Source organism: Carettochelys insculpta, chromosome 3 (assembly GCF_033958435.1).
Source record: "Carettochelys insculpta isolate YL-2023 chromosome 3, ASM3395843v1, whole genome shotgun sequence".
Classification (NCBI taxonomy): domain Eukaryota; kingdom Metazoa; phylum Chordata; order Testudines; family Carettochelyidae; genus Carettochelys; species Carettochelys insculpta.
In genome coordinates, this window is record NC_134139.1 from 44,619,899 (window position 1) to 44,643,421 (window position 23,523).

Consider the following 23,523-nt stretch of genomic DNA (forward strand, 5'->3'; position numbering starts at 1 on the left):
CGTGATCCAGAAACCTCTCTCAGTCATCCAAAAAAATCCTCAGCTATCTCATCATCCTGATTTGGCGGCCTGTAGCAGACACCAACCACCACATCTCCAGTGCTGCCTACACCATTAAGTTTGACCCCATAGATTCTCAGCAGGCTTTTCTCCCTCTATGTACTGGAGTTCCAAGCAATCATAGTGCTCTCTTACATACAGTGCAACTCCTTCTCCTCTTCTCCCTTGCCTGTTCCTCCTGAACAGTTTATACCCTTTCATGACAACGCTCCAGTCATGTGAGTCATCCCACCAAGTCTCTGTTATCCCAATCAAGTCATAGTTCTTGGACTGGGCCAGGGCTTCTAATTCCGCCTGCTTGTTACCCAGGCTTCTGGCATTGGTGTACAAACACCTTAGATAACCAGTTGATGTCCCTACCCTCACTACTCGAACCAGGGGTCCACTTTTGTTGTACATTCCTCTTTGCATTTCTTCCCGGCCTCCAAATTCCTTTCTACCCACTGGGTTTCAGTCACCTTCCCCCAGCAAACCTAGTTTTAAGCTCTCCTCACTAAGTTTGCAAGCCTACTTGCGAAAATGCTCCTTCACCTCTTGGTGGACCCCATCTCTTCCCAATAATCCTTGTGCCCAGAACAGTGTCCCATGACAGAAGAATCCAAAGCCCTCCCTCTGACACCACCTGCGTAACCATGCATTTACTTCCTCAATTCGACAGTCCCTACCTATCCTTCTCCCTTCGACAGGAAGGATGAATGAGAACACCACTTGCGCTCCAAATTCTTTGACCCTTCTTCCCAGCGCCACATAATCAGCAGTAACCCGCTGAATGTCATTCTTGGTCATATTGTTAGTTCCCACATGCAGAAGTAGGAAGGGGTAGTATTCCGAAGGCTTGAGCAGTTTTGTAAGGCTCTCAGTCACATCCTGAATTCGAGCTCCCAGTAAACAGCACGCCTCACAGGACCGCAGTCTGGTCGGCAGATGGATGGTTCAGTCCCTCTTAGGAGAGAGTCCCCTACCACCATCACCCGTCTTTTTCTTATCGGGGTAGTGGTCATTGAACCCCCACCCCTAGGACTACACGTCCCATGTCCTAGAGTAGAAGCAGTTCCCTTGTGATTTCTTCCCCGTGAGGCTCCTTCCAAAGCATTCATCACCGCAGAACCAGTGGAGAGAGCCTGAAAGCGATTACTTATCTCTATATCAATGGGGGACTCATGTACCAGCCTTCTTTTTCTTCTAGAAGTTACATGCTGCCAGGTCTCCGCTTCATCCCTTAACGCCCTCCCTGGTTCTTCTGCCTGCCGTGCTTGTAAGATTACTTGCCCCCTTCTGTCAGGGAAATCTTCATCCTGCCTGACTGTCACATCACAGGGCCAGGGCTGAAGCCCTGTATGGTGCGGGGACCTCCCTGGACCTACCGCAGTGCTGGGGCCCCCCCTCCCAGAGTCCTGCCACTGGGCTGGGGTGGAGCTGGGGGTGAAGCCCTACTGGGGAGGCCCCTGCTGTGGACCTGGGGCCAGAGTTCTGCATGGTGCAAGGACAGAACCACTCTCCCCAGCCCTTGCCATGTCACAGGGCCAGGGCAGAAGCCTTGTGCTGTGTAGGACCGAGGCCCTCCCAGAAGTCCCACAGGGCTGGAGTCCCACAACCCTGGATCCCTGTGTGGCATGGGGCTTGGGCCAGAGCCCCTCTGGAGTCCACAGCACCGAGCCCTGAAGAACCTACTGCAGGCTTGTTTCTCTCCCCAGCCCCAGTGGGCCAGGGGTGGTGTGTGGGTTCAGATAGTTCTCTGAAGACATCCACGCAGTGTGCAGCAGCAGTTAATAAAGCAAATAGGATGTTAGGCATTATTAAAAAAGGGATAGATAAGACAAAAGATATCATACTTCCCCTATATAAAACTATGGTACGCCCACATCTTGCGTACTGTGTGCAGATGTGGTCTCCTCACCTCAAAAAAGATATATTGGCATTAGAAAAGGTTCAGAAAAGGGCGACTAAGATGATTTGGGGCTTGGAACGGGTCCCATATGGGGAGAGGCTAGAGAGACTGGGACTTTTCAGTCTGGAAAAGAGGCGATTGAGGGGCGATATGATAGAGGTATATAAAATCATGAATGGCGTGGAGAAAGTGAATATAGAAAAATTATTTACCTTTTCCCATAATACAAGAACTAGGGGACACCAAATGAAATTGATGGGTAGTAGGTTCAAAACTAATAAAAGGAAATTTTTCTTCACACAGCGCACAGTCAACCTGTGGAACTCCTTGCCGGAGGAGGCTGTGAAGGCCAGGACTCTATTAGGGTTTAAAAAAGAGCTTGATAAATTTTTGCAGGTTAGGTCCATAAATGGCTATTAGCCAGGGGTAAAGTATGGTGCCCTAGCCTTCAGTACAAGGGCAGGAGATGGATGGCAGGAGATAAATCACTTGATCATTGTCTTCTGTTCTCCTTCTCTGGGGCACCTGGCATTGGCCACTGTCGGCAGATGGGATACTGGGCTGGATGGACCTTTGGTCTGACCCAGTATGGCCATTCTTATGTTCTTATGTGGGTTCTGGCTGGGAGGGAGGGTGCAGGAATAGGCTGGGGTTTAGGCAGGAAGTAAAGTGCAGCAGTGGATGGGGGGTTCAGGAGCAGGCAGGAGGTGAGAAGTCTGGGTTGGAAGAAGGGTGCAGCCATTGCCTGATATAAGGTGACCATCTGTCCCATTTTAGCCAGGACAGTCCCTGCACCCAGGGTGTCCCATATTTAGCCTAAGGGAATACAGTCACCCTATTTATTGGACCAAAGGATACTTGGCCACACCCATGGTCTGTGGTCATCCTGCTAATTAAAATCCTACCCTATTACGGTGTTGCCAGATGAGAGACTGCTGGATTAGAGAAGTTCAACCTGTACACACTAGCAAATATTTGACTGAAGGTTAAATTTCACATGTTTCTCTATCATCTGCATGGAAAAAGTATTTGTTTGACATGATTCCTCCTAACCACTCAACACAACTTGTTGCTCCTAGTTCCACTACCTTGTGAACTCTTAATGTAGTTCTTCCCTTTTGACTGTTATATAATTAGGAGGAGAAGTTAGATTTCTCAAAAGGCAATTGCTGGGACCCTACTTCCTTTAGTATCTCATTCATTATTTTCAAATCCTTTGGTTACTCCCCAGTTTTCTATGCTTTCTAAAAAATAACTGCTCATGGAGCAGTTGGTTTGTTAGCTAATTTCCTCAAGACCCTGGAGGATTGCAACTGATCCTAACCTGCTAATATGTATATAAGTCAATGTCTCAAAGAATTGCTTTACCTGCTTTTTTTTATAAAAATTTATTCCCAGGACTGTCATTACTACCCAATTATTCAAACTTCTTTTCCTTATGTTTCTTGTTATGGATACATGCGAGTAGCTCAGCCATTTTAGAATCATCCTGGTTTTCAACTCCCTCTTCATTAGAGGGCTTACTTTCTTACAAATATTTATTTTCCTCCAGATGTAGTTATATCTATATCCCCCTAATCCCACTGGTATTAACTTATTCTGCATTTTTGGTTGCCTTATCTTTTAACTGTGCATTCTTGTCTGGTTCCTTTCCTTTCTGTTCCTAGTACAGATTTTTTTTTGTTTGGTTGCGTGGGGGTTTTTTAATGCAGTTTTTTGAACAGTTCCTTGTAATACTACGTTCTTCCAGACTTGTTTCCCATACTCTAATCTGCCTTTTAAAAAGTGTTTTAGGCCTTTATTATAGTATATTACAGGCATCTCTGCCACCTTCTTTCAGTGTATTTTAGAAATTTCGAATTCTCACGATAGAATTCCCACTTAAAATACTTGCTGAAAATCCATTTCCTATTACTGACAATAAATGGGTTTCAAACACAGAAAGCCTCTTTCTGTGGACACTTGCATATCAAGGCACATCTTTGTGTAAAACAGTTATTGGCCATTTTGTCGTGTTTCTAAATGTCTTCCCTGTCCCCTTCTCATTCTCTACCATCTAGTTATAAAGATAACTGATGGCAATGACAAGCTTGCAGTGTTTGGAGACATCACATCTAATTCCTCTTTGGCAATTAGGACTCAGACTTTCTGAGCTACATGGAGACAGGAATAGGCTTGAATAAGCCAACTAAGTAGCAGGTTTACTAGGAGGACTGATTCAATGTCAGAAATTCTGGCTCATTAGAAAGATAAATCTCTTTCAGCTCATGCCGCACGGCAAGGGAAATACATATTGCCAAAGTTCTAGCATGTCCTATTCCTCTCTTCCCACTACATACAAACTATTCCACAACAGATATGAACAAGCCAACGGAGGGCTGTGCAGGAGGCAATCTTGCAGATACCACAAATCACAAACCATGCTCCTCACAACTTCAACTCTGCACTTCTGCCCTCCAGTGCCAGTTAATGCCTCTCATTAGCTGAATGTTTGGGAATTAAGAGCCAACCAGATTCTGGCTAAGGCTTCCCAGTAGTTGGAAAGGCACCCCCTGCCACCAATAGGAAGGAACACAGCCTGGGATTGGGATCTGGAGTTCATACCACACGTACAAAGCCACTAATTGGCACAACGTTGCTCTGTCACTCATGCAGGGCAGGAGCTACGCCGCACAACACCTGGTGCTGGTTACTGCCTTCCCATTGGCTGTGGAAGCTTGGCTCTTATGTGACTGCAGCCAGCCCTCTGGCCCACAGATAAAGTAAGGGTTGAAGCCCTCCACTGCTGGCATGATGGAGAAGCAGCCTGCCAAATCTGAATGGTGTTGCAACTTTAGGCACTGGATCCAACTGTTCCTGGTCTCTGCCTCCAAGTCCCTTCATGGATGCAGGCCTCACAGGTGGGGCTCTGTGGAATTCATAAGCTACTCAGTACAATGAAAATTTAGAGGGCACATTGGCAATAGACACTAGTTAGCCAGGACTAGCTGGCCATGCTTAGATGCTGTTCATCAAGGTCAACTGTGGCTTTGTAGGAACTGCTCTCCCACAGGTTCTCACTAAATCTAAAGGAGCAGGGAGATGGAGCTGTGAACCTTAATTGTACTGAAGAAGCTAAAATAATGGCAGGTTGTGCAGTTTAGTAGCGGAATAATGTGTACAGCTTTGAGAATAACACTTGACTAGCTAAATGTCACGACACTTACCTCATAGTTGTATTTGTGTTTCAGGTTCCAGCGACAAATGGGACACTGACCAGCAGGGTTAGGAGGAGTTAGGGTTTTGGCATCTTCTATAATTTTGCCCTCAATCTGGGAAACAAGTAAGAGGACACACGTATCAGATGAAGACACCACTGTTCAGGCCTAGGTATACAGTCAGGACTCTGAAGGCTTACCACTCAAGTTCCAACACCTTACTCTGCATTGTATAAACAAAAGAGAGTCCCTGCACTACGTTGTGTATAATCAGGTACACAGAACGAGTAGTGCAGATGTACATAGGAGATGGGAAAATAACATAAGTCCAAAGAGTCATCAGGGCCTTGATAAGTGGTGAATAATGGAGAGCCCTATTAATTCATATCCCATCTGTTTCAAATATGTTCTAAATAACTTTGTAATACAAAGGATTCAGACTGAGCTGTCTGCTTTTGTGAATGCAGTACAGTATGTGATGGGGACAAAAACATGGTCTTCATTGAATTTGGGCCAGCGTCAGTCACTGAGGTACTAGCTGTTGGGAATAGCTCATACTATGGTTTATGTTCTTTCCCACTGAACTACTACTAAACTATTATGGGCAGAGGTGCTCAGTACCCTCCATTTTAATTAAGGAAACTGTTGTACTCAAAAAAATCATCATTTGATGTTAACAAGCCAGCCAAATACAGGTCACCATCTAGTACTCCATTCTTTGGAAGTCTGGGTACAGACATGGTGACATTAGAAACTGCACTGGCTGCTCTAACAAATGATTCCGCTCTGGTAATAGATAAAGATCCAGCATCCAGATTGACATTATGTCTATCTGCTGCTTTTGATATCACTGACAAGATAGAGTTTGGTTGTTTGCGAAGTCTAGAAAAAGAGCTGCATGCCTGGCCCTTCAATAGCTTCAGTCTTATCTCTTGGAGAAATTTCAGAATGTATTTTGACAGTTGCTCCTGTACATCATATTACTCCCATGAGGGTCTCTGTATTATCATCCCACTTGTTCACTGTGCATACTGGTCCTGCAGAAGGCTTAATGAGGCATAAGTTTGTGTTTTCATGGGCTGATGAGACCCAGCTCTCATCCAATATATGGTAAATACCTTCCTTAATGTTTGATAAAAACTGCAATACAGATGAGGGCTGGCTGTCTGAGGAAGAATCCAGAAATTACTGAAGTGATGTTGGCAGGATGTGTGGAGCAACATGATCAGGACTATGTCTGACCCCTTAATTGATGATCTGTCCACCATTTGGTGAATTTCCTCTCTGTGGATACTGATGGATGTCCAGTTGCTGTTCAGAGACTATGTAGCACATTATTAATATCTCTTCTCCCCTCCCCGCTGCCAAACAGCTACATCTGACCAGGAGTTTGAGACTATTTCTTTCCAATAATGACCTTGCTACTGAGAGCTATACTTCTGTTACCTCAAGCCTAAGTTACTGAGAAGCATTCTGGGAGTAGCTTGGAATCGGAAGATTCTGACTTACATGAAAGTCTCTTACTTTTATAAGAGATCCTTTTAGTAGGGTGTTCTCCTTGAGGGGTCTCCAACATTAGAATTCATTTCTCCTTTTGGACTGAAAGATATATAATCTTTAAGACCTTTTGGGTATTGGGCTATTTCTGTCTTTTTCTCTACATTTTTGCAAAAAGCATGCTGAGCACTGGTGCATATGGACTTGAGGATAGGAAAGAGTCTGTTATCCCTTCCCCAATTTTCCTGGTTGCTGGCTGGTTAGAAACTTCTTGGAAAAAAGTACGTTAACAATCAGTCATATCAAGGACACAGACCTGGAGAAATCTTTTAGGTTATATAATTAAATAAATTCTGCTCCATTAAGATGCTCAGATTTCAGTCAAAACATGATATATAATGTAAAAATCATCAGAAAAAAATCTTTAGGGAACATACTAGGGCTCAGGGGAGTAAGCTGGGGATAAGTTGCTCCATTTACTGTTGTCATGGTGAAACAGACTAACCCAGCTGGGAGATGGCAGCGGAGCAGACTGCTGGGATGCTCTGCTTCCCATGGCTCCTGTTGCTGCGTGGAAGGCCAACCTTTGCTGCTGCTCCTTTCCAAGGGAAGACATGCAAAAGGAATGGGAGACAGGGCAGAGTAGGGTTGGAAAGAGGCAGGATGGGGACAAAGCAGAGTGGGTCTTGGACAACGAGTGGAGTGGCGGTGGGGTGGGAACAGAACAGAGGACGGGTGGGGGGCAGGACCTGCAGCCAAGTGAGTGTGTTTCATCTCCCACGGGACGGCCTGGGGACCTGCAGGCTACCTTTGATTTTATTCAGTCACACCTAGTTATGCGTTCATCTACAAAACAGAGGGGATCTCTGGTCCCCCTGAGGGAAGAGATCCTTAGGAAAGGGCTAGAAGGACTACAGTCTGCTAAACCCCATAAGCCTGTGCTCTGATTCTGAGAAAATAAAGTTATTGGTTAGAAAGTAAAAGAAAACCACTGAGTGGAACTGCTCACCTGCCAAAGTCTACTGTGGAATAAGGATGATTTCTGGTAAGCTTAATAGCATGCTCATAGCTTCTTCTATTGTTTTTAATATGTTTTCACAGCATTGGTTTCATCTTAAGAATAAAGTGTTCTTGCTTAGAAAGAGTTGTATGGTATATTAACTGTGGAAATTATACTCAATGATCTCTGAACAGAATACAACAGAAGCTTGTTTTCTGTTAGGGATCTCAGGGCTAAACTGAAATGCCTGAGTCAGAAGGGGGAGAGATGCATATCTCCAAACAAGACAGTAGGGGCCAGGGAACCAAAAGCCCAGAGAGGTACCCTTTCTGAAGGGACTACAGGTACAGGGGTAGCTACCCTGAATTCTGATATTAAGCTTTAGTACATACCATTTATTATTCATTTTCAAAAGCACTGACTATGAAGGATTACAAACCCCTTCCAGCTAAGAAGCTTTCCCTTACCCTTCTCCCTCTTGCACCAGGATTTCCAAGTGGTTACACTGATGGATCATAACATGAGAGCTTTTCCAGCTACATGTAATTTTGACCATCAGAGCTTAGGATTTTGTGCTGCTTTCATCCATGCAAGAAAGGAAGACCCAGAAATTTAACAATCCCCAACTATCCGCTTGGGTTGCCTGAATTCATAATGCATGGTTACATTTGCTTTATATTAAGCCATAGAACATTAACTAAGAGAATGACCTGCACTAAGTGGAATGGAAATAAATACTATATATATGTCCTACCTTCAAACACAATAACTCAGTGGGATCAAAAACCAAACAAATCCATCCCTGAAATTTCCAAGGAAAATATATTTCTCTCCATACAAGAAAAGCCATATGCAGTTTCAGAAGTATTATATATCGTGACTTAGGAAAAAAGTAGTAACTTACAATAGTTGTACTTCCCTCAGTAACTTCCACAACTGCAAAAATAAAAGATGGGAAACAATGTCAGACCTATTCAACCTGGAACAACTGATTTTCTTTTAATCAATAAACTGAAATTATGTACAAATTAAACGTGGTGCATAGGGGATGCAAAAGAAACATGACTCCCACAAAAGCAAACATGAGGCAAGAAGACTGTCAAAAGTAATGCTTTACTGGTAGTAAATTGCAGGCAGAGTAACCACAGGAGATCAACAGGCAGAGCAGAAGGCAGGCCTTTCAAACTGGGAATATCTCAGCATTTAATTATTTGAATATATATACAGTGTGTTCAAAAGTTTTATGATTTCCCTATAATTTCTGGCTAATTCTAGTCACAGAAGTTAGGATACTTCCACAGTTTCTAACTAAATCCTGGTTAAATCCTTCATAGGGAGGAAAGAAAATTCCTTGCCTTTGTGGTTGAGACAATCAGAAAACAAATATCTTGCTTTGAATCTGTGAAACTAAAAGACCAAAACTGAGATTTGGGAAGTTCTCCTGTTCATACCCATGTGAAATTAAACCTGAATCCTAACTATCAACAAACCAATTATTTCTATCTATTTAATAACACTCATGTCCCTTATTACTACAGTAACTCAGCGGGGGACGATCATCAACGGGAGCCCCTGCACGTAGCCTTTTGAGGGAGAGGAAACATAATCCCCATTTTGCACCCAAGGCAGCTAACGTGACTTGCCCAAGGCCAAACAGGAAGCTGTTTCTAAGCAAGGGACAAAGTCCCCTGAATGGCAATCGTCAGCACCCTCCAGCCCACCTTAGCCACGCAGCTGGGCACAAGGGAACAGCCGCCTACAAGCGCGAAGGCTCACAGACCGGGATGGCCCGCGGGGGCGATGGTCGTCGCGGCTGGCTAAGCGCGGTGCCAGCAGCTGGGACAGATTTTTACCCCGCTGACAGCCAGATGCCGGCGGCCCCTCCCCGCCCGGGTCCTCACCAGCGAGGCCTGCAGCACTCACCCTGCCTGAGCGCGCGGGCCGGGGGCCGGGCCCAGCCACCCCCCAAACCCAGAAAGCCAGAGACCAATCGGCTCCAACCGCAGCGCAGCAGGCCGGGGGCCGCCATCTTGGGAGTGAGGTCGGACCCGCTAGCCCCTTCCGCTTCCGGGGCGCTCAGCCGCAAGGGCGGGAAGAGCCTCGAGAAGTTTGCGGCGCCGCCATCTTGGAGCGAGGTCCCGGCGCTCCAGCCCGGGTGTGGCACGTGCCCCGCGCTCTGAGGAGAGAAGCTTGCAGCCGGGGCGCGCCTTAGTTGCGCAGGCCTCGTGCCCTCTCCCGTGGTGCCCCGTCAGAGGGCAGTTGCGTCTCCAGCTCCTTGCTTCGCTCCACCCCACGTCCTTGTGCCCAGCGCCCGTCCTCCCTGGGAGCAGCTAGTGCGTTGCCAGCTGGCCCCTGGGTGGGGCTTAGCACCAGCCCCGCTGGGCTGGTTTTTGTACCTCGGAAGTGGAGCCCTCCTCTGCCAGAGGAAGGCCTGGAGTTCGGCCCTCCTCTCTTCCCTGCCAGGCAGCGCTGAGCCCTGGTGCTTGACTGGGGCCCTTCGGGGCCTGTGATGCTATTAATAATAGAGTTTATTTTTTGCAGCTATCAGCGCAATTCAGCCCCTGCCATTAAGTCATAGACACGTGAGACTGGCAGAGGCCCGGGAAGGTCATCTATTCAGTACTCTGGGCAGACTGAGTAAACCGAGACAATCCGAGACAGGTGTTTGTCTAACCTGATCTTTTAAAACCTACAATGATTTAAATGCCACTGTCTCCCTCAGCAACTTGTGCCAATGCTTCCCTACTCTGACAGTTAAAAAGTTCTCCCTAATGCTCTCCCTAAATCTTCCTTGCTGCAGTTTATGCCCATTGCTTCATGTCGGATCCTCTGAGGGTAAAGAGCATAATTTTTCACCTTTCTTCTTGAAATGACTTTTATGTATTTGAAAACTGTTAGGACTCCTAGTCTTCTTTTCTCATGACTAAATAAACCCATTTTTTCTGCCTTCCCTCAGACATCATGTTTTCTTTTGTTATTTTTGTTGTGCTTTTCTGAACTCTCCAATTTATCCACATCTTTTCTGATAAATGGCCAACAGAACTGGACACACAAGACTACAGTTGAGGCCTTATCAGCACATAGTAGAGTGGAAGAATTACATCTCATGTTTTGCTTATGATACTAGTACAGGAGTTCAGTGCAGAATGAGGTTTGGTGCTATTTTTTTTTCTTTTATAGAACGGTGTTACACTGTTGATTCACAGTAAACTTGTGATTCATTATAACCCCAATCCCTACTTGTAGTACTTCTTAGACAGTTGTTTCCTATTTTGTATGAAATCTTTCTGATCCTTCTCCCACTGCCTTGAGGAGGCAGGAGGAGATTAGCAAGGTCTGACTGATGTTTATGGATATGATTGTTATGTTTTGTTTGGAAAAATTCACAGCAAAGTCATGGTAAAAATGTGCAAAATCAGGATATGGTTATAATGTGGCCAAAGTCCAAGCCCCTCTGCAGGGGCAGGTGGTGGTGTCTGAAGCTTTTGACAAAAAAATCATGGCCATCTGTTAAAGTCACAGAATCTATGATCTCCATGATGAAATCATATCTTTACTGATGATACAGGAGATATTACATATGTCATAGGGACTTTATGATAAACATTTCTGAGGCCCTTACTACCTTAGAGATACTAGGCTGATCAACATCTTTAAGTTTTAGAATTTATTATACCTCTTATGGAGTAGATTCAGAGGGGTAGCCATGTTAGATAGTACCTTAGTTAAGGATTGATGGCTTCAAGGGTACCACATCTCTTGGGGAGAAATAAGTTCACTTACAGGTTTTTTTAAAAAAATAACTGGCTCTCATAGCTGTTTCAACAGCAGAAAAATTCATTGGGAGCAATGTTCACTTACAAACTTAAAAATCCAGCTGCTCAATTGAATTGAGGGTCAGGAGTCCATAAGCACCTGCAAGACACTTGCTGATGTTTCTAGCTAACCCGCGTCTCTTCAAATTACTGCCTCTCCACCCTTATTATTTGTTCAATTGTTGTACCTTATGTTAAATCGGATTATACATTTTTTTGGATTGGTGAGTGATACAACAGGGCACTGTTCTTGATTAGGGTGTTTAGATGGTACCAGAACACTAATAATCATCCTGGTGGCTTGTGGAACAGGAGAACAGACTAGGAACTGAATGTAAAGCTCTCCCATGGTGATGCAGAGAACTAAAAATGCTCTGTTCCAACAGGAGGGATGTCTCTCCTTGACATAGTAACACTGTTCACACTGGTGCTGGGAGCATAACTTAGGTCATTCAGGGACATGGCTTGTTCATAACTCTGAGTAGCAAGTTATACTGACATAGGTGGTATTGTCTGAAGGGTTTTTCCACAGAACAATAAGGCAGTGATAGCGTCCAGGTCCTTTATGTACAAAGTGGGCCAGAGAGAATACAAGCCACAGGAGACTCCCTGTACGCTACTTCTCTTTCCTCTGATAAATTTTCTCCAGTATACCTCAGGATACCAGACACACTCCATGGCAACACTGCAGCAATTAACCATATGAAAATGTGGAAAAGCTTCTGAGGCATAGCTTGTACTTAAATAAATCAGTGATGGCTGCACAACTGGAAATGTGGCTAAGGTAGCTTGAAATACTTTAGAGGCACATCAAAATGCACCTTGACATTGCTGAGTGCCTTCCCATGGGTGCAGAGAAGGGTTATTCAATCTGGAGATGTTTAAATTCTGAACAAAAGTAAGTCAAAAGTCAATATGCAGAAGTGGGGCTATTCCAAGAACCCAGATGCATTTGGCTGGAGTGAAACAAACCCTGGAACAACTGTTGGTGTACTAGCTCCTGGAGGAACCATGCACCATGGAAGATCTTGCAAGTGATACAGCTTGGTCATTTGTGCCCAACAGTGGGGAAAATAAAACTCCGTAATTGTGGAAAGACAAGAGAAGAACAACAATCTACCCGTCCCCTGGGGAGGCATGTTCCAAATATATCTCTTCCATCCCCAAATTTAAATGATTCTTAGAGCCCTTGTTAATGAGTATAAGGCCTTACATTGTTGTGTCTTGCTTTGCTGTGCAGTATGACCACCTCTAAAAGCAGGATGATCTTTAACTGCCCAAAGTATATAATTAAGAGCTATAACAGACACTTACCGATTTCCAGTCCAGGGATATTTTCATCAGTATTGGACATTGGCAAGTCACATTTTTGTGGGGTTTTTTAATTTACTTTTTCTTTGTAAAGTGAGCTTTATGCTGGTGAAAGGAGCTTAGCTGCAGGAATCTGATAAGTTATTGAATAAACTCTCCTCAGTTAAATCCAATATTTTCAACTTTCCTTCTGTCTTCTATGTTGCCAGTAGGGCAGAGACCAGCAGTTCAATGCACAACGCTGATTGATGATAGTAAAGACAAGGCAAATGATGTTTTTCAGGAGATTTCTCAGTATCTTTTGACCTGGGACAGGGATGCTAATACAGCACTAAGTAGAAACATTTGTTCCTACAGAATGTGGCTAACGGTGATACAGACACAATACTTCATCCAACTCCATCTTTCCAGAGAAATTTACACATAATCTAATTCAGAAGATTATCTGTCTTCATAAGAAAGAGAAAATTTTGGGCAGTCTGTTTTCTTAAGTTTACTTTATTTGATCAGAGAGCATTTTGACAATCACTGTTAAGAGTGTGGATCATGCAGTCCCCTGGGTACAAAGTGCCTGCCAATTTGGGTAGAAGCCTTTTTTATCTCTGTGAGTTTGGAAATTTGTCATATTTCTGATTTCTCACAGTTAATTTTGAATTTGGAGCAATTATCAAAATTGTTTCACCAAGACCTGGTACTCCGGGGAGAAAGAGAAATAGTGTTGGATATTGTCTGTGTGTCACAAAAAGAGAATAAAAGAGGTTTTCCCAACAGACTTCTCTTAAAGCCAACAGCTATATAGTCTCGGGTTGTGATCTTATCAGCATTAAGTGGAGTCGGGTCTGATCGGTACTTGGCTGAGAGGCCTCTAAGGAAAATTTAGCATGTTGAAATTGATGTGGCTTATTCAGTGTTGGATGCCCCTCTTTCTTACTTAAAACTGAACCAATTCACTATTGTGTTTTTGGTGGACTGTCAGGGCAGAGGCAGAGAGCTGGCATTTTTTGTACGAAACACAAAACCAAGTTTCTGTCTGTAATTATTAAAGCTTTCACCACACTTTCTCAAAGACAGGGTGTTCCTCTTTGTATTGTACTTTGTGATGAAAAATATATTTTGCAGAAGTAAAATATTATGTGAGGTTTTGTGTTCCTATTTTTAATTGGCTTCTATTCCATTCTTTGTCTTCATCTGAGGTATTTAATCTATTTCATTTTTCTGTGTTGAAGGTACTATATTACGGTTTTCTGCTTCCAGTAGTAGAGAAGCTATTTGGGATCCCTGGACTTCCAGTGCTAATGGATGGCATGTGTCTACCCTGCAGCAGTACCTCCATGAAAATGGCAGAACCTATTCCTAGGAAGGTTGAGGCACTTCCAACAAATCCCAATCTAAGAATCACAGAAGTTACAACGGAAAAACTTACAAGGCCATGTAGTTCCCCCGCACAACCCTGGCCAGTGCAGGTTTGTTCCCTATGGGACATTTTCTGTTGCTTTCCATAAGAGGTCACTGCAGCTTAGTATTCATAGTTTGTATCCAGAAAACTGCAAAAGTCAGGAAAACATTTGAACTCAGTAATAAGTTAGCTGCAAAATTCTGTCAATTAAAACTGCTATGGAAGCTGTTTCAGGCCTATGCTATTAGAGAGGCCAGGACCTGTATATGAGCTTGCTTGTCTCTTGGAAAAATAATGAAATGAAATCTAATGAAAATATTAACTCACCCAACTTTTGTTTCCACTGTCAAGCGTGTGTATCATGACTAATAATTAGATGTTGCTGTGTAGGCTGCTTAGGGGCAGAAGAAATGTAATTAAGTTTCACAGCTGATTTTCTGGATTTTAAAACTAAGAAACCAAGTTCCTGTTGAAGTGGTATGTGAACACAATACAAGGTTCTTATGACTACTAATGCCACAATTCCTAAAGAGCACCCCTGATAGGATTGCTTCTGAGCTCACAAACTACTGCTGGTCCATAGTTAGGTATATAAGACAATAAGTTTTTGTTTGCTTGTCACACCCTTCAGGCAGAACATTACATGAAACAATTTCACTGAGCAACAACAAGCAAGTCACTGTAGCAAATCAAAATACTAGTCCGGTGTCAGGCATTCCTTTTTTCAGGGAGGCTGTGGCAGACAGCAATCTGTAGTTATTTGCTGGCCTCAGCTAGACTTCTTTCAGAGTGAATTCTGCTCTCCCTTCTCAGCCCGCTCCCAGCTGAGCTGTGCTCTTGCCTTTGAACCTCTCCTTCCAGGCTTGACACTGTTGCAAATGTAGCAGTGTGGGACTGATTGATAGCAGCTTGTTAACCCTTTCTTGGCCAGTGTGGGGTTAGAAAACCTTATATTTTCCACCTCAAGACGATGTTAGCAGATGCCAGCTCCCCACCTTTCTAGGGATAAAAACTATTCTTTCTGGCATATTTTCTCTGTCTTGTGTTATACTCTGAATGAGTATGGCTGGATAGGTACCACTACATTATTTGGAGGCTTGTATCTCATGACATTAAACTGTCGCAGAGTGTGTGTTCGGGGTGAGTAGGTTTCCAAAGACATAATAGCAATTACAGGCAATACCAAAGCAGCTAACAGCATTATTAAAATTTAAAAATCAGTATCTACATTTAGAGAAAGTGCATTGTGATGATCTTTTAAAGCTATTTTAAGGCACTTATATGCTTCAAATCAGTGTAAAGCCACACCACTGCAAGGAATCCTAGCAAAGAGAAATAAACTAGCAATGGACATTATGCAATGTTTTATTTTGTCTCTAAAGCATCCGTAGAAAAGGACCAGTGAACGTCACTCAGGCCCAGATCTACAAAATCGAGCTCCTACATTTCACTGAAATCATTACAGGTCAAAATCCACATACTTTTGTGGGTCTGGCTCTTTGTAACTATCGAGTAGTTGCTATTCCTCAGAAGTGCAGCTCACCACACAGCCCAACTAGCCAGAGCCACTAGAGTTCAGAAGCCCTTCTGAGCATTGTACAGTAACTCTGATTCTTAGGGCCTAGGGGTATGAGAAACTCATCTTGCATATACCTCATCACTCACACCTCATTTCACCTCAGGTACAGTTAGAAGGCTGCATCTTGGTAGATGACTCTGATCTATTCCATATGCTGACACCCTCCATAAATGTTCACATTTGTGCACAATTGGTAACTAATTTGCCTTTTATGAAGTGGAGTAGAAGAGCTGCAGGAGAAGACTTCTGAAACAGAAATAAGGGCATTGTGGGGGAAATAAAAGGTGAAAGAAGGGAGGGAGTAGGAGAAAGGGAGAAAAAGGCGGTACTGTGATTCAAAACTGAACAATTTACTTGAAAACAACTTGTTTATATGTCCAAAGTTTTCTGCTTTTCCCAGTGGATATGGTTATTTTTCAATCTAAACCAACAAAGTAATAATTTAGTTACATTTCTTTCCAAGATTTCAGGCTAAGTTTAAACAAGTAAAATCCAGAGTGGAAAGCAGTCCAACTCCTTTTTGCAATAGAACTTTAGCCTCATAGTTTTTTTTTTTTTTTTTACTTCCTATGTAGTCCAGCTGCTACTTACTGTCCATAACTTTGCAATCTGTGGCACTGCTGTCACCAACTGAAATGCCTAAGAGAAATATTTCTCAGGTGGATTTTTTAAATTATTATTGGAATAATAACCTGAGGAAGTGAGTTGTACCTACAAGAGCTCATTACTTAAAAATGTGTTAGTCTTTAAGGTGCTACATGACTGCTTGTCATTCTATGTGAAGAAGGAATTTTAACAGACAATGACAAAAGTTGTTAAAGAGTCTGTAAGGCCCACTTTACAACAGCAACTACTGTACTATAGTCTGTTAAGCTTTGTTTACTGTTACCAAAGCACAAGCATCTTTCATTTGCAATGAAATTCAAACATAAAGATTACTTGGGATATAAAACGATGCTGTAGTATGTGATCTTCTGATGTAAGACATTTCTGAGTCCCTTGCCCTTTTCACCATGTCTGTGACTTTCTAAAAATCCCATGATAAAGCAGCTTTGCTGATGACTATTTCAGGGAAGTTCTCAACCAAAGAGGTTGGGTTGTGATGAACGTCCAGCAATGGGTGGGCTTGTGAACTGTAGGGATGAGCTCAGGAAATAAGCAGGAGTCTCTCAGCCCTCTACCTGTCCTCAAACATCAATGAATTTCTGTTTCTGGGTGGACAGAATCAAATGAGTGTCTTATTGCAGCAAGCCTTGGAGGTCCAGCACCAGCAGTCTCTCTTAATGCTCTTGTGTTATTGGCTGGAATGGATAGACTGTATATTCTTCTCTCCTGTTACGACTAAAATATAAAATATTCCAGGGTAATGTCAGCAAAGACAATCATCCCCTAACCTTCCTTTTGATGGGCTGCTTTACCATTGCAGAAACTTCTTCATTGAGTATTTAATTTGGACATCTCTAGGGCTTCATATTCCCATCCTCAGGTTCTTAGTGCAAAAAGTTCCATCTCCTTCTGTTCTGACCACATCAGGACACCACACATTTTCGGGTGCAGCACAGGGTTGGTAGCCCAGTGCTAAGACGCAGACTCCCAGCCCCTCAGTGCAGCTGGCTCTGCATAACTAAGCACAGAGTCAGGACTGAAATCCTTTGCAAGCGTGCATGTCCCTGGATTCGCACATTATAAGGACATTAGAAAGAAAAATTGCAGAGAGTCGTACTCTGTATCCTCCCTCCATTTAGTCACACTTTTTAGGAACAGAGGACACCCATATCATGATCTGATATACTGGAGCATCATGGGTTATGATGGAGAGACCTCCTGCAAGGCTTTCCTCTTGCAGCTGCTTCAGCCAGATGGCTTCAATCTACTGACCAATTTTTTGTGCTTTGTGTGAGGTCTGTGTGCAACTTAAATGGAGTTTTTTCTCAGCTACACTTTTCTTTTCCCTAAGTCTTGCCCCAGTAGCAGAGGGGTTGTAACTAAGGGGAACCAGGAGAAGCAGTTGATCACTGGCCATTTTCAACTGAAAAAATATGCTTGAAAAGACACCATAGGTATATGTGAAGGGTGCTGTTTTTTGGGGGGGAGGCAGGGAGCTGCTCTCGCACTCCCCAGATTGGCTTCAAAATTGCTTCCTTGCCCCCTGCCCCCGAAAATACGTGATGACCCAAAATGACGCTTTGCATGCTCCTCCCTCGTTTTTAGCACCTTGAAATACGCTGATATTGTATAACAAATGTGCCAACTGTATCTGTCCCATAACTCTTCAGTTCTGGAGAGCTTGGCTATCAAAGCCCTGAATGGTTCTTAGAACAGTGCACACTTAGGCTCCATGGAAGTAGTAGCTACCTGGAGGAAGTTTCTTTTTGTTACTGTATTTTCTTGATGGTTAGTCGTCTAGGACCAAGGCATTGTCAGTGCCACATGGGCTGGATGTCACCAACCTGAGTCCTGAGATATGTCAGATTGGACAAAGTATGTGTACCTGAACCTAGAAATCAAGTTGCAGCTCCTGAGAGAACAGGTGTGTATCCCAGGCACATGGATTCATTCTGTGCTGGGGAGTCACAAGAAAAGGGTTGAAATACACGTGGCACACCTGGAGAGGAAGGACAATGGGTGGCTTTATAACTTTTCTCTGTTGATAATGGGGACTACACTGGCCTCTGACATAATTTGGAGCAGCCATGTGGTGTTTGAGGAGCGAGTCCACTGGCCAGGCTCATCTTGCACTGCATTTTAGCCTGGTCCTCTCTCCCATTGGTTATTCTCTCACCTTTCTGGGAGTAGCAGTGAGAATTTATGGGTCTCAAACCCACATTGCTGGTCAGTACCTCTATGCCACTATCCAGCAGCTGCAGTAGGGCCGTATCATTGTCACATTTACCCTGTGGAAATAGAAGAACCATTTTGGAAGGCTGGACTGACAGTTTCCCTTGTGGCCCCTGATTGGTCCAGATGTCCTGTACAAGCTCACAAGCAGTTCCAAGAAGGGTCAGTGCAATATAGTGGATTTTGCTGCCAGTCATGGTGGTAGATCTTCCTCTTGGCTTGCTCGGGGACTCCTGAGCCCAGCTCTGACCCTGACACATGGTTCCGATTCTTGATTCCAGCTCTGATCTTTGCTACTGTTCCTGGCCTCTGACTGCCCCTGTTATGACCACCATGCATGACTGTGTAAGCTGCAATAGTGACAGTAGAATATGTGTGCCTGTATATGGATGTTGGCAGTCTTCAAGAGTTTGAGGAGACAGTCTTGTGCACGAGACATCAAGATAGGAATGCGCTGTCATTATTATTTATATAGAGATACCGTTGTGCATAGTGCTCTGCATGTATCCATGGCAAGTCAGGCATTCTGCCCCAGTGAGCTGTGGGTTATAACCTCACTGAGTGAATGAGAGAAAATGATGAGTCTGTAGGAGAGAAGAAAGCTGATACTCAGTGGAGATGAAAGCAAGATACTAAGGACCAGATCATTTAATTAGCTTTTCCAAAAACACACAGTTCTTTACATTTTGGCCAGATTGTAATGGTCTCTTTTTATGAGTCTGGCAAGACAACAAAACTTTAAATCTTCATGATGAGAAGAGGAGTCAGAATGAGATTCTGAGCATTATTAAACTCCATGCCTCTGGGACAGAGCAGAGGAGTTGCAGTGGAAAGGGAATAAAACGCTCTTGAAGAATCACAAGCACAAGTCAGCACTAAATCAGCTGAGCTGCACCCTCCACCCCCTCCCAGTCATATTCTCTGGTTGCCTTTGGGGAGAACTCAGCTCACCTCCATACAACATTTTGGCTTGAGTTCATATTTATTTCCTTCTTGTACAGACGTGCTGTCCAGTGATGGATGGGGCATGTTAACCTCCTGCTTGTCACACCTGGTCCACACCTGGCTGGGACCTCATCTTCTGCACCATTGGGCAGTAGCTCCTGAGCGCTGAGGACCCACAGCCCTGTTCTGGAATTGCAAACCACGCTGTGGGGAATGAATGGTGTGGAAAGCTCAGCTGGAAGGTATTTTACTGAGGAGAGGAGATTAATGGTTGTGGATTATTCTTAAATGGCTATTCAGCCTCCAGACAAACTCATTGCCCAATAAGCAATTGCCCCTCTGATGATTGTTTGCAAGCTCATGTGTGAAATGATTGGGAGGGGAGTTGAATTCCGAGCAGGCACACCTTTGCATCACCCATGCAATCAGCTGCCATCATTCTCCTTGATAGTGTCATCCAAGAAGCCATGGATTGAACTCACCTTGAAGCTTGAACTCCCAGGGTACCTAGAGGTAGGGTCTCCGATATGCTCTGAGAAAGCTGGTGCTGTTTCTTTTGTGTACAGAGAAGCCTTCCTTTTTTTGAGCTATGTGTTTAACAGCATGCAGTTCAATAACAACGATTTTCAAACACAAAACCAATGGTTACGTTTGGCCTTATGTAATGGCTCAGTTTTTAACTTGCAGCTTTTGACACCTGCATGTTGAAACTAGCCAAATTTAGGTTAGTTGGGGCAGGGAAAGTCTTTTGGGGAAACTCATAGGGATTTAACCACGCTAGGTGAATAGGCAATCCAATGGCAAACAGTGTTCAATGTTGGTGAATGTAAAGTGGTGCACACTGGAGGGAAAAACTTAAACAACTTATCCATCTTACAGAGTCTTAAATTAACTGTGTAAATGCATGAAAGGGAGCAGAGCATCATTACAGGCACCTCCAGGAAAAGTTTTTGTCAATGTAATGTGACTGTGGTCAAAGATGCTAACAAGGTGTTTGGAGACACAAGGAATGAGATGGTAAGTAAAATAGAAAATGATATAATGCCAACATATAAATCAAGGGTGCAGTCTGTCCTGGAATACTGGGTGTAGTATTGGTCAAGTCTCTCAAAGAGATACAGTAAAATTAAAGAAGAGCCACAGAAATGGTAGTGGAAAGCTCTTGCTGGAAATTGAAAAGACTGGGGTTGTTTGTTTTCAAAAACTGGTGAGGAAACGATAACTGGTATAGAGAAGGGTAATTGGAGGCTTCTGTTCTCCTTGCTTCATAACACAGGACCAAGGGGACATTCAGTGATATTCAGAAGTGTCAAATTCAAAGCTGATTAAAGGAACTCCATTTTCACACAATGTGTGATTCCAGAGGCAGAGGAATTTATTGAGATTGAGAATTCAGCAAGATTCAGAAAGGGCTTGGACATTTATATAGATGACCAATATTTAGAGTTATAATAGTTACTCCTAATAAAAATGTTGGAAGGGATGTTAAACTTCATGCAATAGGGTTCAACCCATGTCTCTATTAGATATTAGGCTGTGATGTATTGTGTTGGATATATTCTCCTATATCTGCCTAATTACAGGGTTCTCACATCTTTCTCTGAAGTGCCTGGTGTTAGCTAGTGTCACAGATAGGACACTGAGCTAGGAGACCTCAGGTTTTAACCAGCGCAGCAAATCCTATGTTCCACCACTGACTGTCTAGGGAAGACCTAGTGTGGAGTAGGAGGTGATGCAAATCAGTACTGAGGTGCATTGGAAGGCTTGTGATGTGGGATCCAGGACTGCAGTCGCAGAGCACGCAGACCTACTTGTTATCGAGTGACCGTCAAGAGAGAAATCAGGACTAAGATGTAAGGGGGCTCATAAGTAGAACAGCATGTAGGAGCTGCAAGTCAGGACTGAGAGGCATTGGCAGACCTAAGGAGGGGGGTATCCCAGGAATGGAACTGCACAGGGGTGGTGGTGGGAAGGGCTGTAGGCCAAGGTGATGTGTATCAGTAGAGTTGTGTATGGTGAGTGGAGCCTTGGACATGAAGTAGCTGGAGGTGCTGTGGGTTAGTGTTAGTTGATTTCCCTCTTTCTATTTTATATGCAGGGATTTGAAAATCCTTTTTGTATTCTGAAGCTTTCCTGTTGGGATCTGAAATCCTGACGATAAGGGAGAGGAACAAGCTTGGGAAAGTTTTCTTAAAGGAAGACAGGTTAGAAAAACAACCCTCTCTTCACTGCTTGAATCTGTCAGCATGGTGATGACAATGGATGACGCAGCTGGAGGGGAAGGGAGCAGGCTTCTTGGTCCAGAGGCAAAGCAGCCCACACAGTTAGTTAGCGATAGGAAGCAGTATGGCAGGGTTTGTGAGGTGTGGGCCAAGGACGCAAGTCAGACAATTGAGTCCATACATATCTAATCAAAGCAATCCTTTTGTTTCCCAGTTCTGTCCAGGGAATAAAGGTGGAAGGGAAAGTGCCTGCTGAGTCTGAAAGAAGTGCTGAAGGACTGGGCTCATCTCCAAGATACAAGGGGACTCTGGAGAGTCCCTCTCTGGGAGCGTGTTATTGAGAGGTTAAGTGATGAAAAGCTCTTGATGAGGAAGGTGCTCTCTCTCTCTGCCGCATCCCCAGCACCATGGCATGCTAATAGCTGGGCTCAGTGCAGTCAAGGGGCAGTGGATATTCTGTGGAGGGTAAGTGGCTGTGAAGATGTGTAAGAATGTTTCTGTGAGGCCTGGGAGGTCAGTCAATTTGCTCTTGGCTGGTAGCCCAAGCCAGCTAGCTGATGGCTGTGCTGGAGCAGGAGGGGGTTATTGCAAATATTTTTCAGTGCATAGTTTATTCAGTTTTTTTGCACATTTATGTTGGTTTTGTTGATGCTCATTTTGTGTTCTCTTTGCAGGAAAATCCAGTCCTGACAAGTTTGATACATTGTGTCTGGACTACTTAAGTCCCAGTATGTGTGTGGATGCCATGATGTTCTTGTACAAGCTAACAGTTGTGGGTGTCAAAGCTCCATTCCTGGTCAGGTCAGGAGGTCCTGGTTTCCAGATATGCTCAGTCCATATTGCAGTGGGGCTGCTGTTGGATCATGCTGTGCGCTTTCATCCACTCTCACCTTCTTTACTTAGCAGGATTCAGTTTGAGGGTTGCAACAGAGAAATGGCTTGTGCACTAAATGCCACCTTTGTTTGCCATCCAGGCCATTTCTTCTCTAATGACTTTGTTTGCAACCAGAGCTCAGGGGGCAGCAGGACCCTGACCCTGTCAGCAATAAAGCTATCAGCATTGCGCTGCCCTGGAACCTCCAAGGAGCTGTGCACCACTTTGTCTTGAATTGCTGGAAAGAATAAAGGACTGCACTGAAAGCCCAAGCTCAAGTGTCCATGAAATCTGGGGACAGAGCACATGCTACCGGGGTACCCTGATTACAGTGGAAGGACATTATGGCCCATTCCTTGAAAGGTGGACTATGGCGGTATGTGCTGTTGAGTGGCTTGAATAGGCTTGCAGGCCTCCAACCAGCAGCACAGCTTCTTCTAGAAAGACTTGGGATACATCTCCACAGCAAGGGGTAGGTCATGTCAGCAAGTGTCTGAGCCTGTGTCTACAGACTCGAACTCATGGGGCTTGCTGTAAAGCAGCGGTTCCCAACCTTTTCGGTAACACGGCGCACTTCAATGGCACAAACAATTGCCCAGCATGCCCACTTTTTTCAGCTGAATCGATTGCTCATAAATGTCATATTTACTTGCATTTACTATGGTTCCGGTCTTACTGGAGGGGATTGCAGCACAGTAGTGCACACAACGAGCTAAACAAATATCAAATACATTAATGTTTGAAGTCCACCACAGAATAGACAGCAAGCACAGACGCATTTTCAAAATCTGGTCTACGCTATGCTAGGGATGTTGAGTAAACAAGTAACCACTGAAAACAGGTTCCACCTTCCACCGGCCCATTGGAGCCAGGATGCATCCTCTAAACTGTGTCTCAGCTC

At 44.1% G+C, this 23,523-nt stretch overlaps 1 protein-coding gene and 1 long non-coding RNA gene across 3 annotated transcripts in view; one reads left to right on the top strand and one right to left on the bottom strand.

Moving 5' to 3' along the window:
- The window catches only part of MRPS18A (mitochondrial ribosomal protein S18A), a 124,682-nt gene extending 114,231 nt beyond the window's left edge, over positions 1 to 10,451 (bottom strand). Inside the window, exons 1-3 of the mRNA XM_074989748.1 lie at positions 9,566 to 10,451; positions 8,547 to 8,578; positions 5,155 to 5,259 (exon numbers count right to left, since the gene is read on the bottom strand). Coding sequence (XP_074845849.1) covers positions 5,155 to 5,259; positions 8,547 to 8,578; positions 9,566 to 9,671 — 243 coding nt within the window. The 5' untranslated portion in view covers positions 9,672 to 10,451. The remainder of the gene's footprint in view (positions 1 to 5,154; positions 5,260 to 8,546; positions 8,579 to 9,565) is intronic.
- Positions 10,452 to 14,065: 3,614 nt separating this feature from the next.
- LOC142010261 (uncharacterized) lies at positions 14,066 to 22,951 on the top strand. Of its 2 annotated transcripts, XR_012644745.1 has the most exons (5): positions 14,066 to 14,231; positions 19,583 to 19,768; positions 20,406 to 20,543; positions 21,963 to 22,213; positions 22,423 to 22,951. It is a non-coding gene; the product is annotated as an uncharacterized LOC142010261 (long non-coding RNA). The 2 variants fall into 2 exon arrangements; XR_012644744.1 differs by lacking the exon at positions 14,066 to 14,231 and having other exon boundaries at positions 19,156 to 19,768.
- The last annotated feature ends 572 nt before the right edge of the window (positions 22,952 to 23,523 follow it).